Genomic DNA, 19094 nt, shown 5'->3' on the forward strand with positions numbered 1-19094 from the left:
ACTAAGGTTTCCAGAGCAACCACTATCTCATTTTTTTTTTAATGAATTTAACGGGTTTTGCCATTGGCCTACTCATATATCGTATATATATCGACACGTTCTCTAACGATCTAAACGATTTATGGTATGGATTCCAAATCTTAAGAATAGATTTCATCTCAGCTTGAGTCTTCTATTAAAGTAAGAACTAGTACAACTTTCGGTTTCAATATTGATTCCTAAATATTTAAAATCGTAAGAGATAATGAGAAATCGTTTTTGATGAGAATTCAGCTTCCGATAAAAAGGTTGCATATCTCACACTATCACTCTATTCCTGCTGTGAGTTATAGATATATTTCCGGTTTCAATATTAAATCTGCATAATTTGGAAATCTACAGTAATTTAACAGTGTGAAAAGAAACTCTCATGCGAGAGAACAAGGTATAAATGTTTTCATAACTTTGCTCACTGCACCGAACATCAGTAAACCTTAGCCAAGACGGCCACCCAACTGAATAAGGGGTTCAGCCGGATAGTTAGTAGACAACGTTCGCTTCATCGTATGCACTTCAGAAGCCGATAACCCACGAGGTTACTACTTGTCATTATATGTCACTACGGTTAATGTTTTACACTGGCAACAGAATGCCGTGACTGGACCATAGAAACGAGTAGCATGGTGCGATGCAGGGTTGGCAAAAACCATGTTATTTAAAAAAAACAAACAATAAACCCTTTTTTTGTTTAAACCCGGTATTTTTTGGGTTTAAACCAGGTTTCTTGTTTAAATAATTTGCTGTATGTATTTATATCACATATGGAGAGAAATAAGTTTGTTTCATCTTGGTGTTATTGTGCAACAACCTGGTTATGCTGGAAGAGGTCACATAAGCTTAAAGCGGAATCGAACCGCTTCTCGGCTTACATCCGAGAGAAATTGTCCTCCATTTGAACTCGAAACCGGGACTAATTGACCACAAATGCGATGTCTGCCGACTCACTTATGAAGGACTCCTGGTAAAAATACGTTGTGCTGATCTTTAGATACTTGTTAATGTAACTGTCAAGAGTCATTTCAGAAGGACAAAAAGATAACCAGTTGCACAAGTGAAACCATTATACACAATTAAATATGGACGATTTCAAAATGTTGCAGAGTACAGAAGAACGAATTTAGTCCAAGTTAGTTCACTACGACTTTTATTAGTCAAATATAAAGAAATACAACGAGAAGAAGAAGAAATAGACTTAATTTTCATATCAGTAAGAAAAGTGAATAAAGATACGAATTATTTGAGTCCACTTTGGTTCTGACCCATTTATACCATACCATAAATAGATACCAAAGATACTTCTGATTTCAATAAATGCTTCTCGTGGTGTTTGTATGCGCCCTCCCCCCTTACACACAACATTACGGCATTTCGATGTATTTTATCAATAGTAAACATTATTAAAACGAAACAATATTTAGAATTTTGCTTTGATTGAAATTGCATAACAATAATAACAAACTATTTAAAAAGTCACAAAAGAAGCATTCATAAACTTATAAAAAAATAAAAAGTTGCTTTTGTAGTATAATCTTTTTGAGTAATGAATGGGAAATTTAGGTCTGAATATAATACGAATAATATACGGGAGTGAAACGTGATAACCCATAAATGTGTGTTCATCAAGATTTTACGAGCACTTAGCACTTTTACGAAATTTTTTCGTGTTTTGGTTTAAATTAGATTTCTTTTAACAGCTAGTTTAAACCAGCAATCCCTGGTGCGATGGGTCTCGATTTCAATCTCATCACGCCGATAGTGATCTATAATTTGGTGCCAGCCCAACGAAATCATGTCAGGTTGAAATTGTATAAGATAACGGAGACCATGTTGATTTATAGTGTGTTTTTCTGTAAGCAATGTTTTGGACCTTTGGTACCTACTATTCACTCGTATTGTATCGAAGTACGAAGATCCCCAGAGTCAACTATATCTTTATTTCTGTCATACGAGTGGAAATGGAGTGTACCAGCAGAACAACCACCTTCGTAACAGATCCCGGTTGGCCACCATCTGTTTGGAGGAGCATTCAACTTCTTCCTGCTGAAACAACCACCGAGAAGCCCAGATTTCAATCTCATTGTGCACCTCAGAGACTTATGCTATGGACATTCCCGATATTATGTGAAACGAGTGGAAATTCGACTCAAAAGTTGTAATTTCAAAAGTAATAATAAGAAATGAAATATATTTTTCTTCTTTCTTTGTCAGTAACACATTGAGATGTTTGAATTGTGGAATTATCCAAAGAGCAATTTGTCAGCAGAGCGATTTGTCACAAATTTCTCATTTCGATCACAGTTGTCCATTGTTAAGTTATGAGCAAATTTAGGGATCTTTTGTCAGATCTAGCTCGAAATATTTACACATTTCATACGAATTATAATTACAATACAATCACAATAGGATCCCTTACAATACATTAACAGTTTCAAAAAGCATTGATACTGGAATGAAATCCTCTGAAAGATCAGCAAAACCTACGATAAAATAACTTTTGCATCATAAAAAGAAACACACAAACTATATTTCCTTTAACATACCGATTAGCAGTACCATTTGACAATATCAGATATTTGGAAACAAACTGCAAACTAAAAGTTACTTTTGAACAGCACTCAACTTTATACAAAATTAACAGGTTGAACTTGTTGTTTTTCTCTCATCTCAAATATAGCCACTTTACACTCTGTACAATTGTCGATAACTGTGCAATTGTCGAAACACTTTTCCGAAAGCAAATAGGCCTATTACAAATTAGTTATGGGAAAACTAATTTGTATTTCTCAGTTCTTCACATAGTAGGGAATATTTTTTTCGAAAAAAATTCCCTCCAGTTTTATCTTCACGATTTTTTTATAGTCCACCATTTTAGGCAAAACGAGGATTAGGCCAAACGAGTATCCTTATTTCGCCTAAAATGGCGGACATAAAGCTTATCTTTTATCTGTCATAAAAGTGTCAGATAATTGGTTAGGCGAAACGAGGATTAGGCCAAACGATGCAAGATCGTTTAAAGCCCGACTCAATTTGGCTCCCTCTGCTATTGGCACTTTTCTCCTGCACATATTTGTTAATATATATATATATATATATATATATATATATATATATATATATATATATATATATATATATATATGTGTGTGTGTGTGTGTGTGTGTGTGTGTAATAGCCATACTTGCATATCTGGATTCAAGTTCAATACAAAATAGGCATATGTTGTATTCAGTTTTACCCTAAAATTTTCCGCCCCCCCCCATTGAAAATTTCTGGATACGTGCCGAAGTATTATAGTCCCGTGTATCAAGATGTATATATTCGCGACTTCGTTTGTATATTGATCTTTCGCCCCCTTAAAGGAAAAGAAAAAAAACGTTCCTATTATATACTATTTGCTTGCTGGGAGTTCTGACGGTCCTTTTCAACACCGAAATTTTCGAGACGTGGTGTATGCAGGGTGCGAGATCTTGAAAGAAGTTGGGGGAAATTTTCTCACTTAATTTTCTTCTTGGAAGGAAATTCCGCTATCAAAAACTTATTGGCATTGTTGCCAGAAGTTCGCAAATGAATTATTGCAATTTATATGTAAATAACATGGATTTCATATGCAATCAGTAAGTAAACTAGTGGCTAGCTGTATCCAGTGGTGTACGCAGATTTTCATCACGGGAGATTTAATTACTCAATATATATATATATATATATATATATATATATATATATATATATATATATATATATATATATATATATATATATATATATATATATATATATTAAAGGACAAGCTTAATTTTTGTGTGTGTATCTTAAGATAGGGCTAGTAAATGTTTATTTTTTCATATCTTGCTGAAGTGGGTGGGGAGGTTGAACCCCGAAACCCCATTAGGAATCATGAACCTGGGTGTCCCCTACGCCACGTATTTGAGATTGAATAGCAAACAACGGCACCGACTTTCCAAAATTTATGTCGGTGCATATCAATGGCGGGACATGTAAGCCTATATTTTTTTCAGGAAAGTCTCGATAGGCCTGTTTGAGTGATTTATTTTTAGTTCAAATCTTTTATGAACACTGTCATAAAGGGTTGTGCTCAAGCCGGTAGCCAGTCCAAAAATGTAGGGGAGGCCCGGCTGAAGTTAGGGGGGGCCCGATCCAACCCCATTATATTTCATCACCATATTATAGTTCATTTGCAAGCCTACCATGAAAATTTTAAGGGGGTCAGCAAAAGTTTAGGGGGGCGGCCCCCCTAGACCTCCCTTTGATACCGACCTTGGTGCTTCATAAAGTAAAATACATCGGTACTATAAGGATAAGTTGGGTTGCCGTAGCCGAGTCGGTAACACGGCTGACTTAAACGCAAGAGAAACAAATTCAAACCCGGGTCTAAATTAAAAATCTTATGGGTGCGGCGCACCCGCATGATTACTTGTGTGGATGTCGGAGCTCCGAACCGAAGCACCCATGTAGTCGGCGCGCATCATAGCGAACCATCTACCCACAAGGAACTAATGGAGACTAAGAAATTACGTCAATCGCTTTTATTCAATTTTCTGGGGAAATAAACTATATTGGATGTGAAATACAATTTCAATCCACACGTTCACCGGCCTCGATTGACTTCAAGGCATGTGATCGATCAAGAAGAGCGAAAAAAACCTCTCTCGCCTTTTCCTTAGCCACAAAAGGGGGTGTGTCACTTCACGCGCAAGAAAACATGAAAGCATACAGAAATCACATTCCCATATCCTTGAGAATTATAATACACTACTACTACAGAGCTATCTAAACATAGTTTTCAACGTTGCCAAGCGAGCGAGATCGCAATTCGGGGGATTAACTTATTTCTTTTTCGATAATTCTTATCTCTAAGTGTTCTCTGATTTGACACCGTCGCATTACAAGTTTCTTTTGACTTGACTCTGCTCGGAAGTAGTTAGGCGACACGAGTGCAAGGCAACATTCACGACGTTGAATACTGCGGGTACTTGTCTGACATCTGCCGGGAGAATTCGTGTGTTGCTGAGTGCTCATTATTCGCAGGTGGTTTCTGTGAGCAGATTCAAGCACGGGTGCAGAAGCTTTGTCAAAGCAACCAAGATGTCGCAGCAGTAAGTCAATAACTTTTTTGTTTCCATGATGCATGCTCGTTATGTTATTCAGTGGTATACAAATTACTAAACGAAACATGTCAAGTGAAGTATAACGCCGGGTATTAGTGGAGCCTCCACGCGTCAGGCGGACTTACTACAAAATTCAATAGTTGCATGTCATAGTGCGTGCTGATATGTATGTTCGGTGCTCCGTGTTTCGCTCTTTTATGTGTGTAATTTATTGTCATTAACATGGGTTTTAGAAGCTTGACATGCGTTAAGAAAGAATATGTATGAAACAGGCACATATACGTGTAAGAAATAATATACAAGCATGCACATTGAAAAGAGGAAACTGAATAGGCCTTGATAAAATGAACAGATCGACTTGAGCGGGACTCGAACGAATTTAAATAACAGTGATATATTGATGTATCATCAGTTGCTCTCTTTAGCCCCACTGGTCTAGTGGGTAGCAAGTGCGTTTTTAGTGCACGTGGTCCCAGGTTCTACTCCTGATAGGAGGACATTAAAATTTGATTGAATCAGGATTGTTCGGATTTCATGTTACGTTGTAATCTCTCACGCACCGTATATCCTCACAGGCCCGTCGCCCCCCCCCCTAAATTTTTGCTGGCCCCCTAAAAGTTTTACAGTAGGCTTGCAAATGAACTATCATATGGTTGGATCGGGCCCCCCTAACTTCAGCTGCCCCCCCTAAATTTTGGGGCTGGCTACGGGCCTGTATCCTCGGTGCTAAAAAGGAAAGCTTAACTTCAAGACATTAGTCTTATTGGAAGCGGTGAGCACGTCTATGCGAGCAATGACCTTACTTTTATACAAGGCAAAATTAAGCATGTAATCAATAATAAACTGTGAACCAAAGTTCAGTGGAAACTAAGACCTGGGTGCTAACTCTCCCTTTCCTCGTGGCTATAAAGTTAGCGCACGCGCCTTTGGCGCAGGAAACCTGTGTTGGATTCCCGGTAGGAGCTCATGTAGTTCTCGGTTTCCACATAAAGCTGTAGGACTACGTCTCATACACCCTCGCTGCTGAACGGAATGCTATATTCCAAATAAACCAACACTCTTTCTCCATCAATTCTAAACTTAGTTCTTGCGCAGCTGAAAATCACTGTTATCCTCACGTTAACATCTAAAGGACTCAACGAATGCTGTTTGTGGTTTTTATAATTTGTTCATTGCGCACGAAATTCAAAGAAGTAAACAGAAATGTGTTAGTATAGGCCTATATGGTCACAGTGGCGTACGCAGAAATTCATCAAGGAGGAGCTTCAAGCTCCCAATTTAATATAGGCTAATTTACGGTGTTTGTCTACATACCTTATATATATATTTCCATATCTTGCTCAAGGCGGGGGAGGAGTTGAAACCCCGAAACCTCCCTTACGTACACCACAGTATGATCATGTGGATTTTAGTTCTTGCTTCTTTGAAAAGGGAAGGCAATATTCTTCTATTAATAAATTCACATACCCTGAAGCGTTGGCTTAAGCAAGGGGGTTTCGAAGTTTTAACTCCCTTGAGCAAATGTGCAAATATAAACTTTTACCTTACCTATTAAGGTATATATATATACTAACAACTGAAATTATTTGAACTTCCCCTCCCGTAACAAAACTTCTGTGTACGCCGCTAGCTTGGAATTAAACCAGGCCTTCATGCAGCAGTAGGTCAAAGTACAGTGCAGCAAATTGTTTGGCATAATTTGGAGGTAAATGGAAAAATGGTTGGGGGAATAGGTTTTTCCTAGTGGCCTTTTCTATGAACTTGAATCGAACCAGTGATACGTATACTATAGACAAGGCTCAAAATTTCAAAGTCAGACGCAGTCGCCAATCCAAAATTGAAGATCGCGAGTATTTCTAACGTACAAATTATGAGAGGGCCCTTCCCCATGACCTTCGGTTTGACAAAGAAAGAGATTACATCAGAGCATAACGTTTAAAAAACAGACAAGTAGATATAGGATAACCAATATTGAATTGGACAATTCATATACACGTTATAAAATATATTTTATCTTTCGATTGAAGGTGGGAAAGGGAGGGGGGAGCGAATTACAACGTTATGAAAACTCCATTTTCAATGTTTTCTTCCACTCAGTGACAATTATTTTGGTGTGAAACAGAAACTGCGCAGCCCTGTGAGTTTAGACGGAAACAATTCCTACAGAACACTGGTCGCCAGCTTTAAATTTCTAGTCTCCAATGGCGACCGGTAATTTTGCGTCCTGCTATAGATGTGTGATCTGTCTTGGAGACACCTTACATTTTTATTTACAAAATTCTGTATAAGTAGCAAGAAATCTTGCAGTTTTAACGTCCGACGTTTATGCCCTTTATACCAAGGGAGACGAAAATTAAGGTAAATGTAAATGAATGATTATGGAAGAATTGGTGGAATGAGAAAGTAAAAGGAAACTGGATTACCCGAAAAAAAACTGACACGATGTTGTCCACCACAAACTTACTGGCTGGGGACCTTTCTTTTCATGGCACCACTACTGAAGATAAATAATTGGAAAATGATGAGAAAATACGTTTACATTATATTTATTTATGACACGTCGCCCTGGGCGGTGAGAGTCGTGTGGTTCAGATCCCTGTAGGCCCACGTCTCATATAGCCTTTGTTCTGAAAACGGGCGTTAAATTTTAAATAATACCGAAAATCGAATATATGACCCTGCGAATAAACGGTGCTAACTCAACCACTGACTGATTGTTTCCCTCTTCGCGATGGCCTGTTCTATGGTCTATATCTGATATTGCTTGGTGTTATCAGGAGACGCTAGGGTTTAAAAGGGGCCATAGTTTTAACAGCTAAAAGTAGGATAGCAGTAAACTTAGCAAAAACATATTTTGGAATCAGTGGCGGATATAGAAGGCAAAAACTGGGGGGTCAACCTGAACCCAGACTGATAGGTATATCATGAGTTTATAGTAAACTTCCAAAAATATATAAATAATAGCTAAAATTATTTTTGTTACTCGAAAAACTGGGGGGAGGTAGCCCCAACCCCGGGCTAGATCCACCAGTGTTTGGAATAGATTAATGACTGAACAGTAAAAAGAACATTGTAAAATAAAGGTTAAAACAAAACTGTTTATTTTGTAGCTGAAACTTAATAAACTAGTGTGTTGCATAATGCTATACAAAAGAACATAATTGTAACGCAATAACATTGGGAGGAGGGGGACGGTATCACATCCACACCTTTTGTTTCATAATAGCTGGTGAGTGTAGTCGAGCGGTTTGAGGCATTAGACTGATGATTATTAGGCGATAACCATGTGAGGTTCGAGTTCCGCTGTAGAACATGGTCGGATTTTAAAGTGGCTTCAGAGTTTGTGTTCGTATCGTCATCGAACCTGGCAGTTCTAGAAGTCTGAAAAAAAAACTGAGAGCCAGGATTTAAAAAAAAAAGTTGTAGAGCGTTGAGTTTAACGTCCTGGTCAGCAGCGAGGCTGCATCTACTGATTAACGTGAAATCCGAACCACGCAAGGTCCCTCTGAGAATCGAACCTGGTTTTTCTACGCCAAATGCGCGTATGCTAATCGCTTAGCTACGACGGAGCTAAGTTTTAGAGCACTCATCTCTGTTGTGAAGGGTCCCTGGTTCGATCTGAAACCAGAGAAATTTGTGGTGGAGGACATAGTGTCCCTGGAGTTTCTCGAGATTCTCCGGTGTTCTCCCACATTTTTGTTCTACCAATTCTTTCGTAATTATTTAGTTTCATTCATGATTTGTCTGCTTTAGCTGCACGTGACTTCCTGGCCCGCTAGGAGGAAAATAGGTATGACCACCTCCTTTTTTCACAATGACAAGGAATCAAACCTCGATATGGTACGCCAGTGGGGAATCAAAGGAGCAGTCAATGTAGTGGCGGCACTCTGATTCTCCTAAAACTAAGAATTTCAAACACGATCTTCAGTTCACAGAATCATGGCAACCGTGTTTTGGAACCAAAAGGTGATTCTTGTGGTATTCTTAGAACCAGGACGAACAATTACAGCAGGTGTGTGATGCCAAACACTGAATGATCTGCACCTTGCCATCCAAAATCGGCGAAGAGGAATGCTATTCTCTGGAATTCTGATCCATTACAGCGCTCGCCCGCACACATCTGCTCATACTATTGAGACAATTTAAAGATTTCTATGGGAACTATACAGCTATCCCCCTTACAGCTGTGATCTTGCACCCAGCAATTTCTTTCTTTTTCTTCACCCGAAAAGTGGCTTGGATCTAAGCGTTTCAACGACAGTGAAGTACTCGAGACGACATTTCTATAAAAAAAATAGACTGGATGCACTCTCAGGCGTCATATTTTTACTCGGAGGGTATTACAGAAGCTTGTGCCACGCTATCGAAATGCCTGAAGATTCATAGTGACTACGTTGAAAAATATCACTTGTATATCAATTACAATAAATTCCTCTTTCTATCATTTTCTTGTTTTTTTTTTTTTTTTTTTTTTTTTTTTAAATGCCTCGTTTGGTATGTGCATTTATTTTTGAATTTATTCAACTTGAGTTTTAGATGACTGAATAATCCGTAACTATGTTACGGAATACTTAACAACACTAGAAATCTTCCCTGATCTTCACATCACTGGCGGATCCACGGGGAGGGCTATGGAGAGGGGGACAGCCCCTCCAAAGGCTACTATTGTATAGGACTATAAAGAGAATATAGCACTGTTTTATTGACTTGATATAAATCTCGTTTTAAGCTTGAATCGATCCACCCCATCCAAATGATTCTTTAGAATCTGCTAGTGTTTCACATATGCCTTCAGGGGTGCCCACAAGGGGGGGGGGGCTATGACACAAACTGCGTCATTGAAATATTTGGGGGGAGTTAAAAATCTATATAAATATGTTTGAGGGGGTGTAAAAATTAATCGAAAAGTTTTTTTTCATGGAAGAACACCTACGGATAGACAATTGAGGGGGGATGCGTCATGGACATGAGGGGGGGAGGGCACCACTGTATGCCTTTACAAGAACCGAGGGGTAATTACCTTCAGTTCTTTCTAAATGTGTTACTCTATTTTTTTTTTTAATGAACGTTAAAAATGCACAGTTGGAACGAATTATTTTTTGAAAGAATGAGGAATGGATTTATTTTTCTTTTTAACGGAAAATGAACATAAATAGAACAAAGTTAGTTTCTTAATGTAATTTTCAGAACTGTTTGAGAATGCGTATGCCAACTGTATATATATATATCTTTTTTTTTCAGTTCAAGTTCATGAGATATGCTTTTGATGTGAAAAGAATATCAATTGTAGACCTGACTTGATCCTGTATTAATGGAGGGAGTGGTTGGTGTCCTCAAAGACGAGATCACTATTTCGTAATGTCTAATATTTCTAATAAATTTATAGAGAAAGTTCGAGTGCAATGGGTAGTCCATGTTATTCCAAGGCTGCTCGCCACCTGAGGTTTTTAATAGCGTGCGATGAAGTAGGAGCCTTCACACTTTAAAATGTCTAAGAGCGCAGTCTGATTCACACGATAAATGGCAATGGCGGCTTGTGGGAGGGGGGACTGTAGTTTTCTTTCTTTCTTTCTTTTTTTTTTTTTTTTTTTTTTTGCTTGTTCTGGTTTTAATTTTAAAACTAAACTATTAATATTTATTGTCATTACTCACAAAAAAAAAAAAAAAAAAAAATCTGTCATGGATAATCATGATAGAATGTCTTTCGTGTGTTGAGGGGAAGACTCTAATGTTGATGTCAAGGGACGCAGCAAAATCGACTGCAAAATTTTAAAAGTACTCATACATTCTCATGGTCAGTTCCGGAATTCATAAAAATCCGGATTTCGGAACAATTCCGGAATTTAGAAAAATCCGGAAAATGAAATTTTTATTTAGTGTAGCATTTACCTTGAAATGCCCTTGTAACTTTTAAACTAATAGATACACAAACCATGATAATTTGTACGACCTAAATGTTGACAAGAGGAAATAGCTGGGCAATTCTGCAATACCACTAGGTTAACAGTGTTACCAACCCACATTGAGTTATTTTTTAAATTCACTATGACCAGTTACTATATATTTCAAATCTACATGTTAAACTGAAACACACAATACTACGATTAAATTGAAACATAAAATATGACTATTTTATCAGTGTTTCAATCTAAGGATGCTACAGTATCACAAACTTCCGAATTTTAGAGGCCTCTACAATATGAATAACACAACGTGGGAGTTTACATCCAGAGTATCTAGTATCGACTATTAGGGTTATATGACATAGTTCAAATAAATAGGAACAAAGATACAAGGGATTGAAAATTTAACTGTTTTCGAAAGGCTTTTTTTCGAGAAACTGCTTATGTACGAGGTAGATTATTTTCAATAGACATAAAGATCATAATGCCTTTTGTGGCAACTTGAAATCTCAAACTGTTCCGGAAATATGAAAAAAAAAAAAAAAAAATGAATAGAGATACTGATTAATATGACGTACCGTATTTATGACAAATTTATATAATGATTGTTGCATTCTTTTGGTTCTATAATGTGTAACAGGAATAGTTTTCGATAGTTGTAATTTGAACGTTCTTGCAGTCATAATTTTAACCAGTGTTGCAAACTGTTTTTTAGAAAAAATGTTCCGGGGGGCACACTTAGTATTCGGAGAGGCATATATTATCTTCACACGGTACTATTTATCATATTATAGACGTATTTTTGGATCCCTGGGAGGGTACTCTCAGAGCTCGGGGAAGAAGAGGGTTGTGGCCCCAAAAACATGTCTGGAAGAAACATAGGTTGCAAATGTACTTTAGTATACGACACTAATATACTTTGAATGTGCGTTACCCCATTTGTCACAGTTGCTTTATTACTGTTGTAGAAGAGTCCAAAATTTGGATATTTGTAATATTGTTTTGAATATTTTGCATCGTAACACAATAATAAATATTAGTATATTGAAATATGTAATAATCTGACTTAATGCTATTAAAAAAATATATATATTGTCACACTAGTAAACTAGAGATCATACAGGGTATCGAACAATTTCTTCTGTCAACATTTGGATCATACAAAATTTCAGCTTTATTTATTCTTTTGTATAGCTACGATTATGCTATATTCACAGTAAGTTTTATAACGTTGTTTGGTTGAATAACCACTAATGAATGAATATTTATTTATGTCCGCTTTTAAACAATAAGAGGATGAAACGTCATGAGCTCTTACGAAAATATATTCTTAACCTTTTCAGGACGGGCAGGGATTTCAAGAAAATCGTAGACCTTTACTTTGGCGGCCCTAGCACCCCTCCTAATTCTTCCATGGGTATGAATTATACCTTGTTGGAAAGCTTATGAAACAAAGATTCTAGTAAGATAACTTTTGAGGCTACCGTACCCAACCCGTAGAAGAAGAAGAAGAAGAAAGAAAGAGAAAAAGTGAAAAAAATATTTTTTTCGAAATTTGTGAGTCTGGCAACACTGTTTCTAGTCGTACGCTAGAAAAAATATTCTGACCTGTAGGCCAGACATTGATAATAATTATACCAAAAAATGAAGGGCAAAGGTACAATAGCTAGGTAAAAAAAAATCGGAAGATAGAATCTAGGTGAATCATCCTGTTCCTATTTTCCCGACAAATTTTCGTCTACCCTTACGTTGGCAGGCTTGGCGACGCCCCTAAATGTCACACACAAACAAACCATACCTCGTTGGAAACCTTATAGAACAGACATTTCAGCAAAGTAACTTTCGTGTCTCTCGGACCAAATTAGTAAAAGAAGAAGAAGACGAAAATCATTTTTTTTTTCAAAAATACAATTCTTCAGATTTTGTCAGACTGTGGCAACGCTGATATATACCGTACGCAAGCAAAAAAAAATCTCAGATTTACGCCAGACACTGGAAACAATGATATCAAAAAATGAAGGGTTTAGATTCAATAGGAATGGAGGGAAAAATTCTGAACACCGAGCCTACGTGATTCATCCTGTATTTTTTCGATAGATTGTGGTATACGCTAACATTGGCAAGCATGGTGATGCCCCTAATTGTCACAAGCATATCATCTATACCTCGTTGGAAACCTTATGAGACACCCATTTCAACAGGGTAACTTTCGTGTCTCTCGGACCAAACTAGTAAAAGAAGAAGAAGACGAAAGTCAAAATTTTTGCGAAAAAATCTATTTTTTCCAAATTTGTCCGACTATGGCAACACTGGTATCTGTCGTACGCAAGGAAAAAAAATTCTTACATTTACGCCAGACATTGGGAACAATGATATTAAAAAATGAAGGTTTTAGGTACAATAGGAATGGAGGAAAAAATTCGGAACCCCGAACCTACGTGAATCATCCTGTATTTTGTTCGAGAGATTGTGGTATACGCTAACATTGGCAGGCTTGGCCACGCTCCTAATTGTCACAAACATATCAGCTATACCGGGTTGGAATCCGTATAACACACACATTCCAACAAGGCAAGTTTCGTGTCTCTTGGGCTAAATTAGTAAAAGAAGAAGAAGACGAAAATCAAAATTTTGGTTGGAAAATCCATTTTTAAAAAATGTGTCGTACTATGGCAACGCTGTTATTTCTCGTACGCAAGACAAAAAAATCTCACATTTACGCGAGACATTGGGGACAATGATATAAAAAAATTAATGGTGTAGGTGTAATAGAAATGGAGGAAAAAATTCGGAGCACCGAATCTGCGTGGATCATCCTATATTTTTTTTTCGATAGATTGTGGTATACGCTAATATCGGCAGGCTTGGCCACGCTCCTAATTGTCACAAACATATCAGCTGTACCTCGTTGGAAAGCTTATCGAACAAACATTCCAACAAGATAACTTTCGTGTCTGTCGGGCCAAACTAGTAAAGGAAAAAGAAGACAAAAATGAAAATTTTGGGTGGAAAATCAAGTTTTTCGAAATTTCTTACTATGGCAACACTGTTGTTTGTCGTATGCAAGAAAAATAATTCTCACATTTACTCCCGTTATTGTGAACAATTGTGCAAAAAATAAACCGTGTAAGTGCAGTAGGAATGCACTCTTACTAACGACAGAGAATAAACTCGCATTGGTTCACCTAATATTGTTCGTCGCAAGATCATTGCTATTCTTTCCTTTTGCTTCGTCAGGAAGATTTTTTTCTAAAACTAAATAACTTGTCAAAGGAGGGAGTTGAAAGAAATGCATATTTACGACCCTTAGATTCAACTGATAGCTACAGCTGACTCTGACCAGGCTAAAAATAGAACGGTGCGTTCTGAGGTGATAACTGTTTTCCTTTCTCTCTCTCTCTCTCTCTCTCTCTCTCTCTCTCTGTGTGTGTGTGTGTGTGTGTGTGTGTGTATGTCTGTTCAATAAGTTATCTTGTTGGAATGTCTGTTCTATAAGCTTTCCAACGAGGTATGGCTGATATGTTTTTGACAATTAGAAGCGTGGCCAAGTCTGCCAATGTTAGCTTATACCACAATCTCTCGAAAACATACAGGATGATTCACGTAGGGTCGGAGTTCCGAATTTTTTTCTTCACTCCTATTCCACCTAAACCCTTCATTTTTCTACATCGTTGTTTCCAATGTCTGGCGCAAATGTGAGAATTATTTTCATTGCGTACGACAAATAACAGTGTTGCCATAGTCCGACAAATTTCGAAAAATTTTAATTTCCCCCCAAAATTTTGACTTTCGTCTTCTTCTTTTACTGGTTTGGCCCGAGACACACAAAAGTTACCTTGTTGGAATGTTTGTTCCATAAGCTTTCCAACGAGGTATAGCTGATATGCTTGTGACAATTAGGAGCGTGGCCAAGCCTGCCGATATTAGCGTATACCACAATCTATCGAAAAAAATAGAGGATGATTCACGTATGTTCGAGGTTCCGAATTTTTTTCTTCACTCCTATTGCACCTAGACCATTCATTTTTTTATATCATTGTTCCCAATGTCTGGCGTAAATGTGAGATTTTTTTTCCTTGCGTACGACAAATAACAGCGTTGCCAAAGTCTGACAAATTTCGAAAAAATTGATTTTCCACCCAAAATTTTGACTTTCGTCGTCTTCTTCTTTTACTGGTTTGGCCCGAGACACACAAAAGTTACCTTGTTCAAATGTTTGTTTTATAAGCTTTCCAACGAGGTATAGCTGATATGCTTGTGACAATTAGGAGCGTGGCCAAGCCTGCCGATATTAGCGTATACCACAATCTATCGAAAAAAATAGAGGATGACTCACGTAGGTTCGAGGTTCCGAATTTTTTTCTTCACTCCTATTGCACTTACACCATTCATTTTTTTATATCGTTGTTCCCAATGTCTGGCCTAAATGTGAGATTTTTTTTCCTTGCGTACGAAAAATAACAGAGTTGCCATAGTCCGACAAATTTCGAAAAATTTGATTTTCCGCCCAAAATTTTGATTTTCGTCTTCTTTTTCTTTTACTGGTTTGGCCCGAGACACACAAAAGTTACATTGTTGGAATGGCTAATCTATAAGGTTTTCAACGAGGTATGGTTTGTGTGTCTGTGATAATTACGAATGTCGCTAGGGCTGTCAACGTTAGAGTACATTACAGTGGATATTGAATAATATACAGGATGTGTCACGTAGGTGTGGGGTTCTGAATTTCTTTTTCCATTTGTATTGAACCGATGGGTTTGACTTTTGTGTATCATTGTCCCAAATATCTGTCGTAAATGTGAGATTTTTTTTCTTGCGTACGATGAATAACAATGTTGCCAGAGTTCCTCGAATTTGAAATATATTTTTTTTGTCTTTATAAGAAAATATACAATAAGAAAAAGGGTAAATTCAATACCCCTCCTATTCACCCCTCTCAAGCCCAAAAGTCATGGACTGGATATGGCTAGTTAGTATGTTCATTTGTTTCTATGGATGCCCTTTTTTTTATCGTTGTAGCTCCATCAGGGGGGGTACCTCCCCCCAAATTCTGAAGGGAGAGAGGGAACACTATAAACACCCAACTTTGCCCCCCTCCCCCTTCACGGAGGGACCCATTACATGAATGATATACACAGGATTAGAAAGTTCCATCCTTTCTGAAGAGATACATACCAAAATCATATCTCTAGGTTAATTAGGAGCTGAGCTAGAGAGGTTTGAATTGCTGGCTCAAGGGTTGAGCCGTTCGTCCTGAAAAGGTTAAAATAGCAAGGACACAGAGACTTGCAGCGACATAATATTTTATGCATACGTGAAAGAGACAAGTGGAAAAACGTCTCGCATTTTCCTCTAAAAATATTTACTTAAGTTTTATTAATAATTTAAAGATTAAAAACGGAACCAGTTATTGCATTTACCCTAAACTATTTACTTTTGAATGAAGTGCAAGAAGTAGTGGCATTACTGTTGCATTTAACAAGCGAAAGAAATATAGTAAATAGCGCGTGTTAACACGTAATGCATACGTGGTGTGTGGCGTGATGAAGGCACTTCTTGATGTCGCAGGTGCGTGACCAACCTTGACCTAGTACGGATTCCCATCATTCCACGTGACCCTCGTATCTTCTAAAAGACAACTGAGAAATTGTTACGTCATTCTGAACAGAGAATGTGATAACTCGTCTATTAAATAAAGCCTCTTCAGATATTCCTTTCTTTCTGAGGAACAGTTAAGAAAATGTCGGGGAATATTCGCACTTTCTTTTCTTATATTTAGCATCAGAAGGATGGGATCAGAATAAGAATATCACAGCATGGTACAATAATTTACTACTATTGAACCAGCTGCGTTATTTAAAATTTTGCTGGGGCACTGGCGCCGACTACATGGGGGTTAAAAGGGCGTATGTCTAAGAACTTTGTTTCCATGTTGACATTCCCCCAAGGAACTTGGCTGTAGAGACAGGGCCCATACGAAAAACTCGACACTGAAGGAAAGGGGATGCGGCACTAATCCTAAACGGCACAAGACCTAAAAGACATAAACCCTAAGTAGCAAATTCCACCATGTTTTATCTTAATTCCTCTCGAGTAGAATGAGACTGATTCGCAATTCACGTTTTGATGCAGTTCCATTCAGCGAACAAACTTCCGTACACAAATATTTTGTATGGTTGTTTCCGATTATTATTAGTAGTAGGTCCTTATGCGTTCTATGAAAAAGTTTCTAAGACGAATTTAAAAAATATCATACAAAACATATTTTCAGTATCATACAAAACATATCGTTATCTTCGTAAGTAAGATTTAGTTATATCACAAGTTGAAATGAATCGCTTATGCAATGAATAGGCACACGCGACAAAACTGAGAAAATAAATAAAATAAAAAGCAGAGAATTGTATTCGCTACTACCTAGGAGAACGACATACTGTGCAGTGGCGGCGTAAGGCAAACTGGGGCCCGGGACCAGTGAAGTTGATCGGGGCCCCTTCTCGAACAATCATGATTTATACACTGCTATTTTTGACATTCATTTCCATAACCATTCTCTCTGTTTACTCCTCCTCCCCCTTTCCCATTAGTATGTTTGTTTAAATCATCTTAATTTAGGATTTATTAAATACATGGGGGGTGACATTCAGCATCCCTGTCTATTTTTTAATGCTCAGAACCGCCTTTAGGATGGTATCTAAAAATAAACCGGACCAGGACTATCATTGCATATTTTTTCTTTTTTATTCATTTTTAAACAAAGGACACGATAGAAAAGGGTTAGAGGTACAAGTGTAACGGAAACTACAACAGAAATAATAATCTTAAGAACAAACAAAACGTAACAACAAATAATCCAGAATTTATCCTACACTAAATTATACTATTCTAGTTTAAAAGTGTACTGTAATTAGATGGAATAGTGGAAGTAATGCTCGTAATAATACATTTAGAAACAAATACGTACAAAATGTAACAATGAGCTGATATTGAAAAAAAAAAAAAAAACCTGCAAATAATAATATAACCGATGCGATTTCTAAATGTAAGCTCTAAGTTTACTAGAATTTTCTTGTTCGGTTCTCGCCTTTGGTGTTTTTCTGTGAAATTTCTTGTTTGGCTAAGTTTATTAATGGTTTCTCACCTGTCTGAGTTTACGCTACATCGGTTTTATTTGATTAGATTTTTCTCCTACGATTAGCCCCATTCACTTTAATATTCAGTTTCTCTCCAGTGATCATACACGATACTTACTTACTTTTTTTTTTTTTTTTTTTTTTATACCGGACTATCTGTAAATAATGGCTAGAATAGATTTCTCTCCTGCGTGTCTTCTTCATTTATCTTTTACTAGGTTCCTCTCCAATGATGATATACAGTCTATTTAGTTCCACTGCTTTCGCCGAAATATCAATGAATAGCTAAACACTAGAATGTTTCTCTCCTGCTTCTCTTTTTGGATCAAAAGATCCAATATAGTATATTTCAGTCAAAAATTTTCTTGTAGGCCTTATCTGGAGAACTACATATAGTGTGGCCTAACCCAAACTATCACTTAACTCTGTATGATGTGCTTACTCCGAAAAAATACGAAAACTGAATTTAGGGGCCGTTCAAAATATTTGTTGTGCATTATGCAAAAATACATCAAAAGACCCTATATATTTCAATAAAAAAGTTTCTTGTACGCCTTATATCTGGAGAACTACATATAGTGTAGCCTAACCCAAACTATCACTTAACTCAGTATGATATGCGAATTTCGAAAAAATATGAAAACTCGATTTAGAGGCCGTTCAAAAATTTTGTGGCTCCTGATCTAAAAACTAAATGTTGGCCAAGATCGCAATCTTTTGATGCATTTTTTTGATCATTCCTAAAATTCTTCTTTGTTATAATTTTTAGATTTCACACTTGTTTTATGATTACATTATTTTGTATTTAATAATTCAGTCAAATTTATATTCTGTCACTTATAACTGTTTCCATTACCAATTACTAACACAGTATTAGAAAATATTATAACAAA

General features: G+C 37.0%; 1 protein-coding gene across 1 annotated transcript in view; it reads left to right on the forward strand.

The window, feature by feature from the left end:
* Positions 1 to 4959: 4959 nt before the first annotated feature.
* The window catches only part of Pgd (phosphogluconate dehydrogenase), a 67024-nt gene continuing 52889 nt past the window's right edge, over positions 4960 to 19094 (forward strand). Inside the window, exon 1 of the mRNA XM_081736473.1 lies at positions 4960 to 5153. Within this exon, the coding sequence (XP_081592599.1) occupies positions 5143 to 5153 (11 nt within the window). The 5' untranslated portion in view covers positions 4960 to 5142. The remainder of the gene's footprint in view (positions 5154 to 19094) is intronic.

The sequence above is a fragment of the Thermobia domestica genome, chromosome 13, assembly GCF_964235325.1.
Source record: "Thermobia domestica chromosome 13, izTheDome1.hap1.1, whole genome shotgun sequence".
Taxonomy (NCBI): domain Eukaryota; kingdom Metazoa; phylum Arthropoda; class Insecta; order Zygentoma; family Lepismatidae; genus Thermobia; species Thermobia domestica.